The sequence below is a fragment of the Salarias fasciatus genome, chromosome 1, assembly GCF_902148845.1.
Source record: "Salarias fasciatus chromosome 1, fSalaFa1.1, whole genome shotgun sequence".
Taxonomy (NCBI): domain Eukaryota; kingdom Metazoa; phylum Chordata; class Actinopteri; order Blenniiformes; family Blenniidae; genus Salarias; species Salarias fasciatus.
In genome coordinates, this window is record NC_043745.1 from 5,779,658 (window position 1) to 5,802,781 (window position 23,124).

The 23,124-nt window shown below is 42.4% G+C and overlaps 3 protein-coding genes and 1 long non-coding RNA gene across 10 annotated transcripts in view; 2 read left to right on the forward strand and 2 right to left on the reverse strand.

Annotated features, from left to right (window-relative positions):
* The first annotated feature begins 1,478 nt into the window (after window positions 1-1,478).
* Window positions 1,479-4,860, forward strand: c1h16orf87 (chromosome 1 C16orf87 homolog). The gene is made up of 4 exons (XM_030094365.1): window positions 1,479-1,814; window positions 3,428-3,527; window positions 4,070-4,249; window positions 4,345-4,860. Exons 1-4 carry the CDS (start codon window positions 1,749-1,751, stop codon window positions 4,461-4,463), a joined length of 465 nt encoding a protein of 154 aa, XP_029950225.1. The 5' UTR covers window positions 1,479-1,748; the 3' UTR covers window positions 4,464-4,860.
* A 1,255-nt stretch (window positions 4,861-6,115) lies between these two features.
* On the reverse strand, window positions 6,116-17,639 carry vps35 (VPS35 retromer complex component). Of its 2 annotated transcripts, none has more exons than XM_030093613.1 (17): window positions 17,552-17,639; window positions 12,878-12,976; window positions 12,190-12,286; window positions 11,388-11,511; window positions 11,085-11,267; window positions 10,797-11,016; window positions 10,625-10,708; window positions 10,385-10,494; window positions 10,163-10,259; window positions 9,912-10,060; window positions 9,558-9,765; window positions 9,324-9,479; window positions 8,228-8,350; window positions 7,957-8,136; window positions 7,646-7,885; window positions 7,402-7,545; window positions 6,116-6,456 (listed from the first exon to the last, which is right to left on the reverse strand). In XM_030093613.1, the coding sequence occupies exons 1-17, from the start codon at window positions 17,552-17,554 to the stop codon at window positions 6,277-6,279; spliced, it is 2,397 nt and encodes a 798-aa protein (XP_029949473.1). In that variant the 5' UTR covers window positions 17,555-17,639; the 3' UTR covers window positions 6,116-6,276. The 2 variants fall into 2 exon arrangements, with proteins under 2 accessions (XP_029949473.1, XP_029949388.1); XM_030093528.1 differs by having other exon boundaries at window positions 12,878-12,985; window positions 17,552-17,593.
* On the forward strand, window positions 13,117-20,811 carry LOC115390540 (uncharacterized). Its single transcript, XR_003931691.1, has 2 exons — window positions 13,117-13,146; window positions 20,678-20,811. It is a non-coding gene; the product is annotated as an uncharacterized LOC115390540 (long non-coding RNA).
* celf1 (cugbp, Elav-like family member 1) overlaps window positions 20,792-23,124 on the reverse strand; it is a 31,277-nt gene continuing 28,944 nt past the window's right edge. For all 6 annotated transcript variants that reach the window (XM_030094133.1, XM_030093814.1, XM_030094057.1 and 3 more), the window contains one exon: window positions 20,792-21,113. The gene's annotated coding sequence lies outside the window, so the exon portion shown is untranslated. The remainder of the gene's footprint in view (window positions 21,114-23,124) is intronic.

Here is a 23,124-nt window from a genome sequence, read left to right on the forward strand (position 1 = left end):
CTGATTTCAGTTATTTGTGAAATGTTGCACTTTTAGTTTCATCTCATAGATTTTTAGATATTCCAGTTTTACATAAGCTTTCAGTGTTCAGTGATTCCGTTTTTTATTTTTGTGCTTCAATAACAAAATTTCCTAAAGAGAAAAATAAGACTGTAGAATTCAGATTTTAATCTAGACTTTTGAATACCCCTCCCCTAATTTCTTATGCAATTGTAACAAAAACAAAACTGTTGGGACTGTCACTTTTTTCTTTGTCAGATCAGTGATTACTTAATTCATAGGAAAATGTCTCGATTCTGAATTTAATCCAAGAAGTTTAATTTAGAGTAAAATCACATTTCTAACATTAATCTGGCAAAAACAAAAAAAAGTACAAATGTTGGAATTCTGACTTAAATCTCAGAATGAGAATCAAATGTAAATTATGATCATAACCTGACAGACAAAAAATGATAATGATTCAGGATAACGATTTTTTTCTGGGAATATATAATAATTTTTTGGGTGGGAAAAAGTCAAAATTCCAACTTCAAGATGACTTTGAAAATAAATCTTAATATTTAAAGTCAGAATTAAGAAGTAGTTCGGAATGCAGACATTGATGTCACTGAGAAAAAAGTTGGGTTGAAACAATAAGTTTGCTTTTTAACGTTGATTTTTTCATTCATGCATAAGTGTATTTTGAATCCCGTTTCTTAAAAATACAATAGAATTTTTAAGCTCGCAATGTTTATTTGTCCAGGAATGTTGCAGTGCACAGATTCATATTAATCTGACTGAAAGTAAGTTTAAGATTTGTTTTTAATATCACAATTTAGATTTTTTCAATATCGGAATAAAAAACAATTCTGATAATCTAAGACTATAAAAAGTCATGTCTTTCTAAGATTTTTGATATCAATGTAATATTTTTGCAAAACAAAGCGGTTGAATTCTGACAATAATATGCTTTATGAAAAAAAATCATGACCCAATATACATTTTAGAACAGTTATGTTAGTATTACTTGAGTTTAAAAGGGCGTAAGTTTGAGAATAAAGTAGGAATAATAACTTTCATTTTAGAATTGTCATTACAAAGCACACAATTCTCAGAAAATAAGCATTTTTAAATTATTCCTTTTTCATCTTTTTGTGGTATTTCACTTCTACATTAGCTAAGAGCGTGAATGCTGTTTTGTTTGTTTATTTCAACACAACGAATGAATTTCAACATCTTCAATCTGCATTTCATCCAGATGAATTGTAGTTCACAGTGTGCACCGCAGAGGGCGCTCTGGAAATCAAAGTTACAGCTCTATTCCGCCCAAAAACACACGAAGAAGACGAGTAACTTGAGCAGTGTTTCGTGGTTTTGATTTCTCCGGAGGACTTGAACGCAGCATTCATATTTTTGCCGGAGAACTGTGAACGCAGCGCTAGGCATTTCTCCGGAGGACCACGAATGCATCACATATCACTGCTCCGGAGAACAGTGAAGGCAGCACACATGAAGAGAAACGGAGGGTGCGTTCAGGCTCCGTTGTTAATCTGATAATTAATGTTGATTTGGGTTTCGGTGAGCCGATTTCGGAGTCGGTAGGCGTCGGTAATTGTCGGTGTCGGTGAGCAGTCCTCCTCTGGCCGGGCACAGCTCCATGTTATCCGCCTGTCGGTGCTGTTCGCCGGCCGCAGCCTCTCACACAGACCCATGAATCTCTCACAAAGTTGTGGCTAACGTTTAAAGCTATCAACGAGTCACAGGACGAGATGTCGGCAAATAAAACAAAGAAGGTCAAAATGGCTACAAAATCCTGTCCGGAATGCGACCAACAGGTGAGGAAAAACACTTTATTTCTGTGATTTCTGCTCAGAAGCTGCTGTTAAAGTGCTCCGTGTCCGTGTGTGTATGATATTATTGTTATTAGTGATCAGAGTCATGGCGGTTAGCAGCTGAACACGTTAAAAAACTACAATATCGCCCAAAGCATTCAGATATTCAGCTATTTCACATTTTTTATTCAACCCGAACACGTAAACCTACAATTTTCAGCACATAATTCCGTGTTTCTCTCAGCCGAGGTTTCGCGATATTGTAGATCTTTAATATTGTACCAGCGATTTAGTTTCCCACCAGGCCCCATTCACAAAAAAAAAAAAGAAAACAACAACTCTTTACCACACAACTAAAATCAAACAAGAAATCCCCCGATAAACACATAAAAATACAGCCAGATTCAAAAACAAGCACTCATATCTGATTTATTCCGATCGCGATTCTTTATTTCAGACATTTTGAAAATAAAAATGAACATTTTGACTCCTGTACATTCTGTACAAATGCAATTTTATATATAAATTCATGTACATTCAGCATTTTGGTTTGTCAAGAAAATCAAATCATGATTGAATTTTATCGGTATTAGTAATATTACTGATTCGTAATTTAGCCTTTATTGATCACAAACTTCAGAGAAATACAAAGGGAACAACTGTGAACTTCAGTAACTGAAAATTTTTTTTTTTTATTTTCACATCTGTAGCAAATAGTCATGTGATATTACCAAATACACAACTTGTCATAAATGTAATACAATATGAAAGAAAGGTTCTTGTGTATGCTCAATAAACAATTATTACATTATTAAATTGCAATTAAGATATTATTTTTTTTTCACATTTTAAATGTAAAAAAAGTACAAATAAAAAACACAACACCCGTTAACTCCGCCACAACTGGAAAAACAATTATTTATATATTATTACATTACGCCACACTAGTAGCGTTAGTACATTTTTGGATGACTTATATATATTTTTTTCTTCAATACTGTCATGAAATCTTATTAATAAATCTGCTTGAAATTTTTGATTAAAATGTTGGAAATTTATTACATTACTGGTTTCATTACATTACAATACATTTCATTCCATTAATTTTTTAAAAAAATGTCCCAAATCACTCTATTATTTGCAGGTTTTAAGTTATTATCCATGATATCATCATTAGTTGCTCCACATCTCTCAGAGAAAACCAGAATGAATCCATAGCTGTAGAATTCATAGCAGAGTTGAGACATTAGATTAGAAATCCAGGCCCCATTGAAACAACAGTTTTTCAGTGAAAACAGAAAGCTTTTGTTGCATTTTGGAGCTCTGAGTCACTGAAAAAACAACTTTTGGTAAACGTTGGACTCCATCTCCGTGTAAACGGCAAAAATGATGTCTTTTCGCTTAAAACATTGTCATATGGATCCTTTGTTCACAGCACTGTGCATGTTTGATTAAAAAAGCAATGTCATGATTGCTTTTTGTATTTTTTGTTTCTATTTTCTGTAAAAAGTTAACTTTTTTCAGCTATAAGTTTCTCTAGTTCCATTCCTGTTGCAGCGAACTGATCTTTAAAGTTTAACATGAATTAAGAATGTTTCCTGCTTGGTTCCGTCTAGATTCCGGTGGCGTGTAAATCCTGTCCGTGCGGCTACGTGTTTATCAGCAGAAAGCTGCTCAACGCCAAGTTAAACGAGCGCTCCTCTCCGGCCATCGCAGGTAAGCTCCTGGAGCAGCTGTTCACGATGCTACAGCCATCGGAGACGTTGTTTTGGCCATTTCACTGTATTTTACACCAGAAGGTTTCATTAATATTGGCTTTTATGTTGAGATTGGAGTCATTTGGCGAAGAACTGTTTGGTCTTGTGAGAGTTATAGATATTTTTATCACGTATATACTGCACCGCTGATGTAATCCTATCATATTGATGTATTTAAAGGTTGTGTTTGATGATTTCAGTCATAAAAATAGATCATGGTGTTAATAAAAAACAACTGGTGTGTTTCCTCCTTAATTTAATTCACAAGAATAATCTGTCAAGACGAGCCTATAAAGTCAAGATTTTAGTAATCAAAATAGCTTCCTGGAAACTGGCCAATCAGCAGCTCAGCTTCCACAGACGGGGGCGGGCCTTAAGGAGACTCAGTCCAGGATGTGGCCTGCTCCGGTCCCTCAGTCACTGAATCCCCCCCCCCCCGCTATCTGTGGATCTGAAACACCATGAAAACAAACCAGTGAGCGTGAACCATTTCATTTGCAGACAAGCTGGACTTCAAGCGGAGGACGACGGGGCGGATCCGCAGGGAGAGGGTGGACTCCCCTCTGACCAGCGACCTGGAGAACCGGAGGAGACCCCGAACCAACAGCCAGTCGGACCCCATCAGGAGGGGGCGGGGCCGGCCCAAGACGGTGGGGCTGAAGAAACAGGACGAGGACAAAGGTGAGGGCCGAGGAGGAGCCGCAGGGGGGGTGAGGACGAAATGGAGGTCTGACCGTTCCGTTCCTGTGTGTGTGTGTGTGTGTGTGTGTTCACAGAGAAGCAGGAGAAGGAGGTGGACATTTACGCCGGACTCTCGGACGAGAAGGCCTTCGTGTTCTCCGTGGCTCTGGCTGAGATCAACCGCAAGATCCTGGGACAGAGACTGATCCTATAGACCGGACTGCCGCTCGGCTCCACACCGGGACCTCTCAGCCCTGTGGCACCCACCACACACACACACACACACACACACACACACACACACACACACAGCAGGGTGTGTGCCGATCTTGACTGAAGTGTGTGTTTTGTAATCCGTACTGTACGTAACGGCGTCCCGACGCATCAGGACTGACAGGACGAGCAAAGAGACACACTTTTTAAACTTTGTGCTCCATTTAAAAGACACACGAGCGTGAAAGAGTGTGAGCGTGCATGTGGGGAAATCTGTGAGCGCGTGTGTGTGTGCATGAGTTACAGTGTGTATTCCTATATTCAGGGTGTATTTTTAAGTTAATGATGGAAGTTTTGTTGTTGATTTAAAAAAAAAAAACTGCAGTTAAATCTCTAAATGAATGAGTTGACTAGTTAATCAGTTTACTAATTAAATCTTCAGTTTATGTTTTTATCAATCAGCAGTGTGAATGATGTTTTTATAGCCTGATGATGATTTACGGTCGTTTTTATGATGATTCAAGATCACTTCTGTAACGCTAAAGAGTGGAAATGTGCAAATCCCGTCTGTCAGCAGGCTATCAGAGCCCCCCTCCCCCACTCCGGTACCGCAGTGGTTTGCACTGCTGCCTCACAGCGGCGGGGACAGCGGTCTGACTCCCAGGTTCTTCAGACTGATCCGTGGCGTGCCTCCACCGCTCCTCCTTTGGTCCGGTTTTATTCAAAAAGATGGATAAATGTTACATCCTGCAAGGTTTGAAACTCTTCTCCTGGACTGAAACGGACCGCGTGGCATCAAACCCCACCCGTCTGCTGCACGTCTTATTGGGCAAAGTGTAATTTGACCCCCCCCCCCCCTTTTTTTTTTATATTACATGTCCATTAATGTTACTTTAAAATAAGCAGCAGTGTTTCAGAAGAGATCAAAACATTTCCTCCCTCCGGATGGAGTTTATTAAAGCGAGTATTATCTGTGTATTATAAGAAGAGACGTTTTTTCCGATCGTTTTTATCACTTGAAATGAAACCAGTTATCTGCAGGTTCTGCTAATAAAGGCTTTACACAATGAAATGAAGCGTTCACCCTGGATTTTATTTCACTCCGCTGCTTCTGGAACTGCCCTCAACTCAAAGGTTATTTCGCTTCTCTTTTCCTGATCCAGGAAAACAGAAGCAAAATAATCTTTAAAAAAAAAAAAAAACAAAAGTCAAGAAGTCCACAAGAGATGGAAGCGTATAGTTAATTTCATTTTATTTCAGTAAATGACAGTGATAAATTCTGTTTAATTTGCATCTTTAACTGATTTACAGGAGGGGCTTAAACATGTATGGAAAAGCAGAGAAAAAGAAAAAAAAATGCCTCGAGCAAAAATCAACAACAGCTAAAGAAAGAGAATTCAGACGCTGAGACACACACAACAGCATGGACAGAATTCTAATTATTTACTCTGTCAAACCGCGGGGGGGGTTACAGACCACCGCTGCAGTTAGTGACATCTGGAGAGACTAGACTGGAGCATGCCGACACAGCGTCAGTCCATCCGGGAGGGGGAAACGGTACGGATCTGAGGGACGTATGAACACACACACACGCGCGCGTGCGTGCACACACAGTGTGGAATGATTGCAGGTGGAGGTGGGGGGGGCACCACGCAGACACACGAGGAATAAAATAAAGGACTGACGTCTCTTAGCTCATTCCCATATTTATTTATTCTTTTTTTTTTTTTTATTATATCTGGCCTACAGAAGAATATGGTGTGTGTGTGTGTGTGTGTGTGTGTGTGTGTGGTGGATACAGTGAAGCCGGGGGCTCAGAGGACCAGGCCCTCGTAGGCGGGGCCCTCGGACTCGGGGGACTCCCTCTGCAGGCGGAGGTGCTCCAGTGTGTTGTGGAAGTGTTTGTTGATCTGCTCCGTCTCCTCGCTGGCCTCCAGGTTGGGCAGATCCTCCCGGATCTTTTGGATCAGCTGGTTTAGTACCTGCACCGTCACCTGGACCAGGGCGGAGCCACACACACACACACATGCACACACACTTTAGGAAAACGAAATCTTCTCATCTTTTAACAAAACTGCGATTGTAGTGGATTTAGTGGAGTCTGTTCCATGTGTTTATTTTTTAAAATGTTATTTTTCCATTGAATTCAAATCAACAGGCTGAATTCTGAACGCGAGTCCTTTTCATGAGTGTTGTGTTGTTTGCACAGAGGTTTGGTTTGATGGTTTACAGGAGAAATGAAGTTGAATTATAGAATTTAAAGGAGTTAAACTACCTGCTGGTCCTGATTTCACTGGTTTTATAAGACGAGCAGATCAAGATTTTAAAATAATAAAAACTGAAGGAACAGAGCAGAGTGACAGGTATCGATCCTCTCGGTTTTTTTTTCAATAGAATTTACTGATTTTTTACTCTAGTATTAACAGTGCTGTGAACACTTCATTGGAACACAGTGCTGACTGTTATCATTTGTTATTGATAATTGATTGACTGTCTCAGGGTTCAAACTTATTTTAACTTCTTATCTTTTTAAAAGGACATAGTAGAAAGATAAAGTAAACAGAACTTATTTTACAAAAACATTCCTTATACATGAAGTCTGAATCTCTTTAACAAAGACGGCTTGAGTGTGACAGTTTTTAAATTATATTCCAGTAAAAACGTTTCTACCAGCAGGTTGATGTTTGTGCTTCATCCTGAAGCCACCAGAACTGTTAGTGCCTTTATTTCATATCTAATATTCTGTCTGTGAGCATGAAGGGAAACAATCTGCTGCAGATCAATCACCCAGTCTGTGATATTTACATGTACATCTGCCTCACTGACCTGACCGTAGAGTAACCTGAGCTCCTGCCTTCCTTTCCTCTCTTAGTTTTTTTATGTTCAGGCTCTCTGTCCTGGTCTAGCGGTCGTGTGGTGGCGGTGCAGCGGCGTCTCACCGCGTCGTTTTCCCGCTCGTAGAAGCAGACGTATCTGTTGAGGATTTCGATGAAGAGCTGCACTTGCAACGACGGGTCCATGCACTGGTTGGCGATCTTCAGGGCCTTCTTCAGACACTCCATCACCCGCTTCCCGTCACGGATCTGAAGAGAGGCGAACACGTCCAGGCTTCACTTCCTCCCATGTTTAAATTACAATGTGTGTGTGTATCTGTGTATCTGTGTGTGTGACAGAGTCTCAGACCTCCTCTCCGTTCTTGTCGGTGCTCCGTCCGGACCAGAACAGGTGAGCACAGATGCTGACGGCGCGGCACTGGTCGGGCTTCTTGAGCAGCTTGGAGGCGGCGAGCGCGCACTGCGTCCTCAGAGGCTCGTGGTTCTCCTCGCTGAAGCAGCGCATGCGCTCGAACGTGCCGATGATCAGGGTGATGGCCGCCAGCTGCGCTTTGGAGTCGCTGATCTCGTCCTCGTACAGGGAGAAGGCCTGGCGACGCGGAGCCGGCGTTAGTCAGCGTTTCAGCCAGCGGCGGCGGGCTGAGGCGTCGCCGTGGTTACCTGAGACATGAACTCGTAGGCCACGGTCTCGTGGTTCTCAAAGCCGATCTCCCCGGCGGCCAGCGCCCCCTGCAGGAAGAGCCGCAGCGGCAGCTCCGCCAGCTCCGCCTTGATAAGAGCACTGATGGTCTGGTGGGCGAAGGAGAAGATCTTTTGGCACTTTTTCTCCCACTTGTCGTCCTGAAGAGAGAAAAGTCGGCGATGTTAATACACCAGGACGGGCAGGAGCACCAGGACCGTCCCTCAGGGCGATGCTGCGGAGCGCGCTCACCGTGGAGGAGTTCTCCTTGTATCTGAAGGCCAGCTGGTAGGCGGCGAACACCAGCGGAGGCAGCGTGTAGCGGATCCTCTGGTTCCCGCCGGCGCCAAAGTGTTTCCGCGCCGTGTTCAGAATCTACGGGACCAGAAACCAGGAGGACGAGGCGTCAAGACCGAGCAGAGCAGGAGGACGCCGGAGACTCTGCAAGCAGCTGTCCAGAATCTCTGCTGTTCGGAGCTCAAGAGGACTGAAATCAGAACTCTTTTTAAAAATATAGCTTTTTCTGATGAATCACTTAATCTACCTGCAGATTAATGATTATAAAATAACTCTGTGACTCTCAGAAAGTCGGGCGCTTCTCGATGTGGAGCCTCGGGACACTCGGCAGCGAGCTCAGGACAAATTAAACACACGAGTCTGTTCGTCAACCTGCCGGTGAAATAAACAAGTGTTTGTCTGTCCAGACGTCCAGGGCCAGGTCTGCAGATTTCTTCCTCAGCTGCGTTACGCTGGACTGTTTTCAGAGCTACATTAATGGTCTGAGACACGGCAGCAATTCCCTAAAGCTTGTAAAACAAGCTGCGTCACTCAACAGGCCTCATTTCATGTCTTATTTCGAAATACGTGTCTTCCTGTTATGACTCACCAGCATCACAGTACATGTTAATACATATTTTAGAATAGTTCTGAACAACTCTCCACATTTTAAAGCAGCACCTGAGAAAAACCTTTTTCTTAAGCAGGTAATTCAGTGTGCGGCACTACTTCCTGTATGATACACTGTTGACATGCTGTGGTTAGTTTAGGAAGAATCGAGTGCAAATGAGGAAGTGACAAAATAGGGTGCCTTGCAGTGAGAGAGTATGTTAATAAAACAACGGCTCGAAGCGGCTTCTGGAAGAAACGCCAACATTCAGGTTTTTCAGTTTCATGTGAACAGAAGGTTTTTCTGCTGAGAGAGAAATGAAAATCTGCATGAAGTTCAGCTCCAGGACTGAAAATGGAAGCGAAATCAGTTTGGTTTTACTGCTCCGAGAGGCAGCCGCAGGCGCTGGAATGTCACTGGAATCACCGTGATGGATTCACGCTGGGGGGGAGAAGCGCTCACCAGATACTGCTGATCGGGGTCTTCTGAGTGCAGCAGATGGATGAATCGACCCACGAGGCTCTGCTCCTCCGCAAAGTCTTCAGGGTCCGGATCGTCCGCCGGCTGGTCGGGCTGGTCTTGGATTAGCGTCGACACCAGGTTCAAGATGGCGTCCACCTGGAAGACGGTCACACGCGCGGTCAACAACAGCGGCGAGCCGGTCTGAGGTCAGCGGTGAGGGGCTGGAAGGCCGACCTGCTCCTGGGCCACGATGGTGGTGTTGTAGTCCAGCGTGTTGCTCAGCACATAGCAGCTCATGCTCTTGCGGGACTCGTAGTCGAAGTACTCGAAGAGCGGCGGGAAGTGTTTGAGCTGCAGCACCATCAGGATGTTGTTGTACGTGTCCACCGGGATCTTCAGCAGGCGGGTCAGCTCCTTGGACACGGCGCTGCTCGTCGCGATGCTGCGCCAGAGACCAGGAGACGGAATTCACAGGTTTCTCTGCCTCTTTCAAGCTAACTGTGACAAGTCTAGAATGTCTGGCTTTAAGTCTAAACGCTGGATAACTGTGATGTGCAGTGTTTGTTGGTGAGGCCTGCTGTGACGTACTGCTCCAGGTTGAGCTTGTTGAATATCTCCACCGTGCTCTCCAGGACTTTGTCCACGTAGTCGACGCGCTCGGGGTAGCACTTCATGGCCAGGTTGATCAGAGACACCTGGAGAGACACCACGTCCTCTGACGGCATGTCCTGGCGAGACTGTGGGAAGAACGACATCGAATCAGAGCTCATCCTCCACGCCGCAGCGAGAACCGTCTGCTGGGAGGCAGAACGCCGCGGTCCGGTGAGAGAACCGCTCACCTGGATGACCGTGGCCACCTGCTGGGAGAAGATGTCGAACAGTTTGATCTCAGCTGGGATTCCCGGGCCGTCTTCTCGATGCGCAAACAGAGCCAGTCTGAAAACAGTTCAAACAGTATTTTAGCATCAGTGTTTGTGTTGGTGAGCAGCGGAGTGGGCCGGTTCCACTGCACATGCTCAGTAGAGTCACTTTAACAGCAGGCCAACGTGACAGAAAGGCACCTGTCGATGAGGGCGATGATGATGTTCTTCACATTGACGTGTTGATGAAGCTCAGCACAGGATCGAAGGAAGGGATTCAGAGTCTGAAGGTGGAACTCGTCTGGAAAAACCTGGAAAGACCACAGTGTCCTCCACTCATCACAATCGCAGGACTCACATTCTGAAATTTATGGTGGATCCACGTTTTCTTCCCACAGCTGCTGCTGTGTGATCGGTCTGTCGGTTCCGGGAGGACGGTACCTGAATGATGCACTCCATGAGGTATTCCTGAGCCAGCGAGTCTCTGCAGTTCACCACCTGCTCCAACACTCCGGGAAGCACGATCTGCTCGACCCAGAGAGAAAGCACACTCGTCCTCAGACGTCCCGCGCCGACGAGCCGCGCTACGGCGAGCCGGCTTGTCCACACCCACCTGCTTGTACTTGTCCACGTTGACGCCCTCCAGCTGGCTGAGGCGCACCAGGTTGGTTCCCACCAGGATGCGCAGCTCCTGCCGCTCCTTCTCGCGCTTCTCCCGGTCGCGGCTGTGACCCTGGTGCTGCATCCGAACCCACAGCTTGTTCATCTCGGCGAAGTTCAGCAGCACGAAGTCGATGGAGTCGTTGATGTCGCCGGTCATCTCCTCCGAGCCCCTGCGGGGGTCAAAGGTCAGTGTGTCCGTGGGCCAGACGGCAGCGTGTGAGAGAGAACTTCCTCCTACTCTGTCTGCTCGCCGTCGTCCGGCAGGATGTTGCGGGTGCACTGCAGCAGGTAGTTTCTGAGGAAGAGGCCCCTGAGGGGGTGCTGGACGCCGCGGCACATCTCCACCAGGTCCTTCAAGATGTCTTTACGGGACTGAGGGAAGGAGCGGACGTACACCACGCCCACCGTGATCAGCAGGTAGCTGCAGAGACGCACCGCCAGGAGGAAACCGCGGGCCACGTGTTAGTGCTTCAAGAAGAGACTCATGAGACTGCTGTCTGTGTGTGTGTGTGTGTGTGTGTGTGTGTGTGTAGGCACTCACAGTCGGGGGATGATGTTCCCGGCGTACTGGACCAGCTCGTACAGGTCGGCCACCTTGCGGCCCTTGGCGAACTCGTCGGTCAGGTAGACCTCCAGGTAGTGCAGCTCGTCGGAGATGGCCATGTCTGAGAGCGGCTCAGGACCGATACAACAAAATCTTCATCCTGTTCAAGCGTTTTTAATAATTCAGCTGAAGAATACACATTCTGAAGCCCCGGCTCATAAAATATGAAGGTTAATGGCTTGCTTGTACATTAAAGGAATGAGAAGTGACATGAACTCTCTGTAATTATTCTTCCTGCCATCCCGATCCAGATTTATCACTTCTACATATTAAGCATTCCTCTAAATCCTGGGTGTCAAATATAAGGAACGCAAATCAAAACCAGCTCGTAAGAGGCTCCAATACGGGCCGCCAGACTACCAAACGTCTGAGAAAATATTGACTTTTAGACTTTGGATTGTTTTTTTTTTTAGACTTTTCATTGTATTTTTCACCAGAAGTTTCATTAAAATTGGCTTTATTTTGTCATTTTGTTGTAAAAGTCCCCCCCCATAAATTTATACACTCAAAATACATATACTCTGTGCTGCAAGAAAGAAAAGTTCAAATGTAAAGGTTATTTTACTGGTCCAGCCGACTCAAGAAGAGAGTGTGCTGCCTGCAGCCCCTGAACTAAGATGAGTTTATTCATTTCTGCTCTATATAAAAATTAAATACATTAAAAATGGGAAGGGAAAAAAAGCTGAGAAAAGACTGATTAAAAGTCATCATAAACTAAAAGTAAAAACGAGCAGGATACAGAGCTCGTAGTAGCTCTTCGGAGAGAGCATGGACGTGCGCAGCTCCCCCAGCATGTTGGAGGCGTGTTTCAGAGCGTCCATCAGCTTGTTCTTGTCCTGCAGATCACAACACAGAACCTCCAGCAAATAATCTGCCACACGTGTTCTCATGGACTCAACATGTGATGACTGTGCATGTGAATCGGTCAGCACAGACACCCTCACGTCTCCGCAGCACTCTGATATAGGGCTGCACGATACATTGACGTTTTATCAGTAATGCAACAGCAACATGTCAAAGTAAATATCGTAAAGAATGACTTATAAATCATATTTCCATGTACGGTGCATTCATGCTCTGCAGATTTTTAATTATAGAAATGTGTAATTAATCAACAGTGAATAACAAAAATTGTGCAATAAACTAAATTTGATGTTTGATAGTAAATCCTGTATATATAGGAAGTCCAGGCCGTCCAACTCTTGAGGAGCTGCAGGTTTTGCGGTGCTCTGACCTGCAGCTCAGGTCATGTGCTACAACACAACATGTTCAATGTTAACCTTCTGGATAATACACCCCCCCCCCCCCCCCCCCCCCCCCCCACCAGGAGCCATGAAGAACCGGTCATAATGTTATGGCTGATGGCAGGAGGTTGCAACTCAACATTTTAAACGAGGAGGCAGAAAAAAAGGGAGAGGCGGTCGTACCAGGCATCTCTTCATCTGGAAAGACTGGACCTTCACAGCCTGCACAGCTTCATCCAGAAGCTTCTCCTGCTCGTCCTGGGGGGACTGCTGTGTGGCTGGCTGCAACACACACACACACACACACACACACACACACACACACACACACACACACACACACACACACACACACACACACACACACACACACACACACACACACACACACACACACACACACACACACACACACACACACACACACACACACACACACACACACACACACAGTTTATCTCCAGGCATTTTCCTCAAAAAGCAACATGGACGTCAAACATTACAGGGACGACCTGGAAGGCATCATCATGAAATCACACGTCAGGTTTTCTCATGTTGGTTTCAGGTCCGTTCAAACATTTTATGAACAAAACTTGGAAAGAAATGTGCCTGAAAATCAGAAAATAATATAATTTATAATGAGAGAGTCAGATTTAGAGTGAAGTAAACATATGAGTATAGAGCTTAAAGCAACATATCTATAGGAAAATAATCAACCAAAAATGCAAAATATGCTGTTAATTAATCGTTGTCAGGTCATGGTGTGTTTTGCATATCACGAAAAAAAAAAGAAAGAAAAAAAAAAGAACAGCAATAAAATTTCCATGCAATGAGCATTATTCATTCCAAATCTACTTACTCTGATTTTCTTTCATGGGTTTTAAAGCAACACTAAGGAACTTTCAGTTTTCGTTGATTTTGGCGGCACCAGTGGACAAAAGTGGTAGTGTTTTGCCTGAAGGAATACTACAGTTCCCATGAGGACTAGCGCGTGGCGTGGTAAAATGCTGCTCCCGGTGGCGTGCTGTCGGACTGAACTTGCCTACATTTGTTTCCAGTGGCTGTGTGAAGGACGGGTAGCGACGAGGTAATGAATCTAATGGTGGCTAAACAAAGTTATATCATGATGTGACGCATGCCGTAAAGCAGTCCGCACATTTGGAGTTTTTTAGTGTGCAGGGTTCCTACCACCCTCCTCACAGCTGCTGAGTCCAAGTGAAAGCAATACTGACGCCCTCAGCCCGTGACAGAGGGTCATTCAACTAGTTGTAAGTCGATGTATCATCACAAAAGATATGAAAATGTTTTATTAAGGTTGAAAAGTTCCTTAATGTTGGTTTAATGGCTTCTTTAATGTGCACACAGCATTTGTTTATTTTAAGCAAAGAAATATGGAACTAACTGAGGTTGGTGCTTTGCAAAATCAAGACGGAATTATGAAGACGTAAATAATTTAACAACACTGTGCAATTAACACTTTTTAAAAATGTAATAATTCGTCTGGATTTTTAAACACCAGGCGCACAAAGTATACTTATTAGAAATCATATCAGCATCACAGCCGTATCTTCCTTGTTTAGTTCAAGTTTTTGTCTCCCAAAATCCAGGAAACGGTGATTATTGGTCCCACATGGTCTGTGCTGTCTGTCTGGAGGATTAACTCCCTCGTGGGGATTTTAGTCTGGCCTGGTTATTGATGCAGACGCTCTCAGTGATCATGTGAATTTAAGCCTCATCAAATCCCAAATTACAGAGAAAAGAAGACGTTGATACCTACATGGTGCCTAACGGTCAGACTGGCTTCCAAAACTTCACTTTTTGCATCTAAAAATGTGTTTCCTGTAAATAATACAGGTTAAACTTTGCAGGAAATCTTCATTTTGTCCATTTGTATAATTTTTTAATAATTTTTAAACAGCAGATTAAACTGGACTCTGCAGAGATGTTTGAGCTCATCTGTTATGTTGAGTGTTTTTAATAATCTGACCCTCTAATGTTGAAAATGTCCGAAACATCATGTCAATAGGATGAAGTCCAGCTCAAAACAACACTTAAAGTGGAAGTTTTTACATTATTGAGATTTCCAGACACATGCAGCCTCAGTTAAAGGATGAAATTGTGAATGAAACCTTAAAATGACCTGAAACTAACGTGAAAACACACTTTTAAAAAGTATGTTAGGTATTAGTTCCTTCATTAAACCTTTAGAATTAGCCTTGATGTGAATCAAATGAAACTTGAGTAATCATCTTTTTGCTCTTGTTAATCAATATTTATTCATAAGTTCAGAAGTTCCTGGTTGATTTTATTCAGACACTTGTGATGGACTTTCAGCACAACCTTTTTTATTAAAAACAGAACACACAATTATCAATGTCTGAATGGATCATTCTATTTTATTGGCAAAAACAGACATTTTAAAACAAAGAGTAGCCAACATGCTACATCACACCTGTACTGTGATTATAGTTATTAATCGTTGCCCAAAAAAAGCATTTGTGCACAATCCTGTTATCAGTCAGATTCCTGCTGATCGTATGAGCGATGAACTGTGGACAGGTTTCCTGCTACAGTCATTCTTTAACCACAGAAGTTACAGTTTTAACACTGAACCTTTTGAAAAAAATGTGACACTGTTTCAAAACTAAGACATTCAGCCAAACGCCGTCCTTGACCCACTGACAACTCTTCAGTTCTTAAACTGCTGGTTTTAATCCAGTGGTCAGAAATCAAACACGTCTATGAAAATAAACTCATTCCAGCAATACTGTCTATTAGGAAACACTGAACTGAGCTTTACGGTGGTGCCAGTCTGGCTAAAACCATCAAAGGTAACAATTTCTCGAGAATAACAGACACAACAACACAGAGACTGAGGTGATTGCTGATCTACAGCCTTCAAATCTTCAGCGTTGACCCTCGGCCCTCAGGTCAAACAGTCCTGCATGACTCTGATGTAAAAAGCTGCTAATCATCAGGCTTTCTGCAGAGACCGAACGAAGAAATGCTCGTCAGATTAGGGCCTGTTTACACTGGAACTATTCACTGGAAACTGGGTCGTTTTTGCATGTTTGTTTTCTCTGTCTTTGTCGTGAAGTCCCAATCAGTGTGAGAGATGTGTAGTGAATATACAACACAACGAGTTGGAAAATGTTGCTCAACAACTCGCATGTGCAGAAAAACTATTTCCCATGACCCAAAATGTTTCAATTTTTTAAGGACTTTTAAAAAGTGCTGTTTTCAGTGACTCCTGTTTCATGTAAACAAACCAGATAAACAACAGAAATTGAGTTGAGAGTGTGGAGTAAACACAGCCTGAGGGAAATTAGAGAGGAGATTATATTAAAGATACTGAGTGAAACTATAGCTGGTGATCACTTATATTAACCCGAAATCAATACTTTCTGCAGAAGCCTCATGAGTGAGGGGATCATTAAGCTGATGTAGTGACAAAAACGAGTGAGAAGAAACCAAACAGTATTATTTATCTTCTTTTCTCATTTATACACTTGTCAGCCTCTGACATCCTGGGCTTCAGCATGTTTTTTTTTTTTCGGTTATCAAGCAGGTTAGATAAAGAAGGTTCACCAACCAGGCGGAAACAAGATTTAGATAGAATCATTGTAACTTTGATGAAACAATTTCACCCACTCTCTGCTCAAAACCAAAAAGGATGATACAAAAAACTCCCCTAACATCTAACTGTGCAACACAATCTCAACTGACCTAAAAAGACTTACAGCCAAAAAAATATCCCATGATGTAAATTAAACACTCCCACACAAACCTGAGGCTTGCAGAGTAGAATGGATTCCAGTCTGGGCCTGGACACATGCAGGCACCGCTCTCAACCACAAACCGTGTGAGCTTATTTCAATCTGCACCTGAACACACCTAAACCAGCAGGATCAATACCAGACCACAGAGGAAACACTGAGGACACACACCAGCTTGAGTATTGTTTACACATTAGGAATAAGCTTAAAGGATTTTAAAAAATAGTTTTCCTCCTCAAGAAGAAAAAAAAAATCACTTGGATGTGAGCACACATGTACCAATTGAATGCAAGCACAATAAAGGATGTTTAAATCTGTGTTGTTTCAGTCTGGAGGAATCTTAACCACCTGCTAAATTGAAGAGGACTATTAAATACGATCCAAGGACACATCCAGCAGGACAACACAGACATTGTACCAATATGTGAATATATTGAGAAGACATCAGCAGCTGGGACACCCCTGAACTCTGAACCCCCCGCCCCCCCATCCTCCTCCGGATGCAGCCTCATCATTTGTACCACCAAGAAGAAGCAGGAGCTGTGGGATGATTGCAGCTGACACAGACGTGGTCACGCTGAAACATTGCTGTGCAAAAAAAAACGGTGTTTGCGTGTGTGTTTATTGCGCTGGAGTGTGTGTTTGCTGTGTTTGTGTGTGTTTTCCCGCTGAGGCGGACTGGATGTGTCCAGATAACGTCGCAGCAAAGCGGAACACCATGCTAACAAAAGCTAGCCTCTCTTCTGTCACCGGTTCTTCCGGAGAGCCTAAAACTCTCCAGTTTGCTAAAAAACACACGAAATGCTGAATTAAAGTCCCGGGCTGCTGCTCTAAACGTGCCGTGAATGTCTAAACCCAGAGGAAAACACGTCTCCAGCAGCCGGGGTGTCGCTAGCCTGGCTAGCCGCTGTCAGAGACGCTAGGCCGAGGCAGCTCCCCGGTTCCGCGACTCCCGGACCTCCGCGGAACCCAGCGACCTGACACCGGCCGGTACACCGACCGCAACCCTGTCCGGACGCGTGCCGGAGACGACACCTGCCCCCGCACGGCTCTGCGTGGTGTTTGTGAGGGTCTTACTCACCATGGTGGCTGGAGGTGTTTCAGACGGCTCCGAGAGGCTGGCCTGTCATGTGACTCACATCGGCGGTGCGTTCACGGACACCGCGGAGCGGAGGGGAGGGGCCGCGGTAGCTCCGCCATCAAAAGTCATAATTATTCTTATTCTTATTCTTATTCTTATTCTTATTCTTATTCTTATTCTTATTCTTATTCTTATTCTTATTCTTATGCTTAGTAGTACTAGTAGTAGTAGTAGTAGTTGTTGTAGTAGTAGTAGTAGTAGTAGCACTAGTCTGGATATTTGTCAGGAGGCAAAGGAAAAAGGTTGAGTTTACTTCTGCTGGAGGTGTATTGATCAGGATTAAGAGGTTTTCTTGCTAACGCTCTCGGTGCCCCTGTTTATTTGCTCCACACACTTCTTCTCGTCTGGATGACACCGTTTTCTGAAGCTTAGTTCTGAGCTGGAGCTGTGAAAATACTTCCACACCAAGAGACGGTGAAAAAAAAACAGTTTTATAAAAACCAATGTCAGTTTGTTTAGTTTATTAATGTCCTTTAGTTGAGGATGAAAAATGAAAAAGTTGGGGCTGTACTCCAGTTTTTCTTGATTTTTTTTAATCGTATGAGTGGCAAAACCACTGCAACACGGAGCTTAGAGTGCCATCTGGTGGTGAAACCTCAGTATTACAACCACACAACAGTGATATTTTTGACAATCAAGAGGGCAAAAGTTGGAATAAAGCTACTTTGAGTAGTAAAGCTCTTTTCCATTCAGAATGGAAAAACAATAAAACTAGAACAGTCATTGTTGTTTCTTTTTTACCCAAATATCATGTTTTAATATTAACCAACCACATTTCATCCATATTTTCTTCAAAGAACCACTTAAAAAAAGATTAGTTATTTTCTGATGATTTTAGGTTGTCTCAATAATCTACAGCAACAATAGTTCCTTCTCATTATCATTTGTTATTTCATATAAATTGCATTTATCTGCCTGCAGTCTGGACTCATCCAGTTACAATTATTACAAAGCGATTTTCTCATCTTCTACAATTAAAACAACTTTTAGAAATAAGAGCAAACCTGAACTGCTAATTTACTTTGCAAATTTTTAACCTTTTACATTCCATATTTTGTAATTTTTTTGTTCCACATGTTATGACGGAGTTGTGAATATGAAAGACGGTGTGTGTTTATGTGTTGAAGTCATGTCATGAACTGTGTGTACTCTGGATTTAATGTTGACATAAAGTGGTTTTAAATGATGGATGGATGATTTCTATTGAGTGAAAAAATGTGATTTTTTTTTTCTTCAGTGACAGAAAACACAGCAGCCTGTTAAGTTTTAAAGAGTTTATTATTATAGGAACAAGCAGTCATCAGATCCCGAGTTACAGCTGGATCATCCACAGGTCAGAGGAAGGATCAAGTGTTTCTCTGTCCCTCTGTCCTGAAGAAAGGAAGACTTTAGCTTCCCCGGTTAGTACAGGGGTTTCCATCCACCGGCACGTGGACCACTTCTGGCCCACACCAGTCCGACTTTAGGCTCTTGACTTGATGTGAAAAACAAACCAGTGACAATCCTATATTGCGATTTTCTCATTTTATTTTAAATTCATTCAAAGTGAACACATTTGTGAACACTTTAAATGAATTTCTAGAAATCAGCAAAAGAGAAAAACTGATTTTTATACATTATTGGGGGAAATGTATCAGTTTAGTGACATTTCATTTTGAAGTCAATCCCTTTATGTTGAAACTATATTTTTGGAATAAACATTGTAACTGGGATCAACTTCACTCTTTGAAGTTAGTAGAAACGCCATTTCAAGCCAGATACAGATAAAACCAGTTCAATCAGTTAGTAAAATCTCAGCATTTATTTTCCAGATTGTTGTAAATTTATTTGCAGTAGATATAATTTAAATAATTAAATACTGCTAAGATGAATAGTATCTCATTTAAAAACTCTTATTTAGAAACACTGCTTGACTGTTAATTCATGTCTTCATTTGCTTGCATTTCTTCTCACTCCTTCATTACCTGTGGCGTCGCCTGGCAGGAGGCAGATTTTAGTGTCAATAACCGTCTCTTCTCTCTACTCGTCCCTCTTTGTGCTCCTCTGGTAAATATTCAGAATGTCAGAGCAGAAGATCCTCACATGGTCTTCACTCTTCTCTGTCCAGAAACAGTCGCCACTGCGTTTCATGTTGACGTGAACAAAATGAGCTGTGAAGTGTGTGAGCCGATCACACTGTGTGGATAAAGACTCTTCCTGCAGACTGAATGAGAGCTACACGGTATAATTCATTATCTATAAATGCACACAAGACAGGTTAAATCTTTTTTATCTTGGGTCTCTTTGGTTGTTCTAGATGTCTGGGTTTTTGGTTTGGTTAAGCTGAAATATTAAATCAGACTGAAATAATTCAAAGAGTAACATGACAGTTTATTAAAGAGTGATTGAAAGCGTCTGATTTATGTTGCGTTTGTGTGTTTCTTCATGGAGTCACTGTGTTAGCGAGCAGAAAATGATGGCTCACAGTGAGAAATGAGCTTTTAACAAGCTCCAAACTGCTAATATAAAGATAAAATGGTGTATTGTGTGTGGTCAAAGATCACCATTTAAATCAACATTAATACAAAAAAAAGCAACACAAATATACATGTTGACTGATGCAGTGTTAAAAAAAAGTGAAAATAACTTCTAACTCACTCCCGTAAGAGACGATCTTAGAAGAATTAGAGAATTCACATTAAAGACAACAGCCCACCCTTTCCTTCTGTGAGTAGTTCGGTTAGTTCTTCACACACAGTCAGCTCAAAGAAAAAGGGAAATACTGATTGTGCAAAACGCTTGGCACAAGTTTATTTATCAATTTGAACTTAACACAAACTATAATATCACATTTTGCCAAGAATTTCAGTGCAGATATAAAAAAATATGTATGCATGCCAAATAAAGTGACAAAAGGCTGTCCACTGTTTCTCTAAAGTCATTGCCAAAAAAATAAAATTAAATTAAAATAAACAGAGTGAAAGTTGCCTCCAAAGATGAACTTTCTGAGTTTTTGTGTTTTTACAGACAAACTAACTTGTTGAAACTGCATTAAACTTTCAGGACACACACACACACACACAGCAGCAGCAGCACTCACACAAAATCATATTTAAAGATCGATTATTTTGTCCACCACAAAAGAAGACACTCGGAAGGAGGAAGGACTGCTGCACCACGCCGTCAATAAAAACAAAACCAAACCCACAAGGCAAAAAAAACAAAAAAAAAACCTGGAGTGGTTACATCAGGGAGTGCTAGAAAAATAGACTTTCCTTTTTTGCTTGTAGTATTTTATTGGTTTTTCTTTTATTATTAAACTATGGAAACATGTTCAGTGGCAGTCTTTCTGGGGCCCGTGTCGGGAACACACACAGGACGCATGAGGAAACAGGAAAAACAAAAAACCTCCCCAAACACAAGGTCAAACGTGAAACTGGAAGCATCAGAGAAGCGCAGAGGACAAGGACTGGACGATGAACTGTGACGCCACATCAACATGCTAGGGCAAACAGGAAGAGATCTAGAAAAAACAAAAAGGACAACAGGGAGACAAACCGGGGTTAAAAACAGCCGATGGAGCACGGGACAGGAGAAAGAACACAGAGACACACAATGATCCACAGGGTGTGTGTGTTTGTGTGTGTGTGTGTACTACTCTCTACAGCGGTGAGGTGAGATACATGCAAAACTAACACGACACACACACGACAGTCTGTGATCCCATATGGAGGATAAAAAGTGCCACAAGAATAACCTGAACGGGTAATCAACTGGAAGATATTACCCTGTTTTCTTTCTTTTTTTTAAATTAAAATAGGCTAAAATGATCAGTGTGAGAAGAAAAAAGTCATTTTAAATGTTATGACAGGGTGAAGTGGTTTTATCTGGCCACTTTAGTTTATCTTTTTACTTTTTCTAGCATTGTATTTATATTCATGCCGTTTTTTGGAAATCTATTTTAACTGTTGCATTGACTGGTTGCTCCTTTAAAAAGTAAAACCAACAATGACATTTCAGTTTGTTTTTTATTTGGATTCAGTTGATCAGATCAGGTGTGTGTGTTTTAAGACAGCTGGTGCTTGCAACAAGTGACATATATATATTCATACACACACAATTGGCTGGTGTAAACCCTGTGGTGGCTGCTCATATTAAAACTAGCAGCTACTGAGTGGCTCATCTGTTGTAAAGTTAAAAAAAGGACAAGAAGATCACTGCTTGGACAAAAAGTGCAGACTAAAAAAAAAAGTAGTGTGGGCTGTTCACAAGTGGAAGTTACCCAATAAGAAGAGTTTAATAACAGATAATATTCTTTTTAAAACTTTCAAATAAACTAAAGCTCAGGAATTTGCAACATTTTTGTCACACAAACAGATTCCAGATTCCTACATGTGATATTCCAAGGTTCACTTAGAGATTCTGAACAAGTGTCTAGTAGAGTTTCAGTCTTTGTTCCAACTGCAGACCTGAGTGGTTAAAATCTACTTCTTTATTATTATTTTTTTAAAAACCACTTCCACAAGCAGTTCTAAATCAGTTCCAGTGGTTTAATGATCATAATGAAGTTACCTAGCCTGGCACGCCAGACTAAGTCAGTCTGGTGTGCCAGGCTAGAAGTTATCAGACCTTTATGTCCTGCAGGACATGGACCAATGAGTGGATGCCTCCTTAAACTGCTGCTGATTGGAGCTGATGTAGCAAGATGGCGGCCATATTGGATGAGGATGCATTGACACATTGAAAAAAATCACAACTTACTGAATTTGACACAGACATGATTTAGTTCAGACACAGCTGGTAATCCCTGAATGTCTTTGCGATTAAAGTTAAAGTGCTTTAGCAGTTTGGATTGGACTTTCTAGCTTAAAATGACTCAGAACAAGGAGCTCAAAGTTGATCACAACATAGAGCAGGAAGCAGAATGGATGAGTCCACTGGAGGCTTTCTGTTGAGACTCAATAAGAATCAACTTCTACATAATATACCACGTTGGACCACTAGATGTCACTGTTTGACAACAGAAAGCTGCTACAGGAAAAACCTCCATTACTGCTGTATCTGGCTGACAGAGCAAGAGAAATGTCTGGGAAAAGCAAAATCCACACAGGAGAATTTAACGTAACAACGGAAACAGTGTTTATGGTAACTTTGTTCACCATGAGGCGAACTGCTCCTTCACAACAGAAACACTGCAAACCCCCAGGCTGGGAGGCAACTAAACGCACCATTAGTGAAGCGATCACTGCAGTGAGGTGAAGCAACGCAGGCAGGCCGTGGAAACGGAATCAAACTCTGTAACAAGCTTAAGACAAACCGTGTAAAATCTGAAAGTGCATCTCTGAACTGTCTCTTTTATCAAGTCACATGTAGGAATCTAGAAAACATGCTGCTGCTTGGCCCGTTCACTTCCTTTTCAAACCTCGAACTTAAACTGTACGGTCACATTTCTGTCGGATTAATTTCTTTTTTTTTAATTTTTAGTTTCCAGGATGTGTCCGCTGCTTTTCTTTAAAGTCAGTAAGTAATGAGAG

Bases quoted from the DNA above. Each gene is read 5' to 3' on its own strand.
- c1h16orf87 (XM_030094365.1), top strand. From the start codon at position 1,749: ATGTCGGCAAATAAAACAAAGAAGGTCAAAATGGCTACAAAATCCTGT. The intron at 3,528-4,069 runs GTAAGCTCCTGG...TTTCATTTGCAG, and splicing joins CTCCTCTCCGGCCATCGCAG to ACAAGCTGGACTTCAAGCGG. The intron at 4,250-4,344 runs GTGAGGGCCGAG...GTGTGTTCACAG, and splicing joins GAAACAGGACGAGGACAAAG to AGAAGCAGGAGAAGGAGGTG.
- vps35 (XM_030093528.1), bottom strand. The intron at 11,268-11,387 runs GTGAGTGCCTAC...GCGTCTCTGCAG, and splicing joins GGGAACATCATCCCCCGACT to CTACCTGCTGATCACGGTGG. The intron at 7,546-7,645 runs GTCTGAGACTCT...GCCTCTCTTCAG, and splicing joins CCGACAAGAACGGAGAGGAG to ATCCGTGACGGGAAGCGGGT.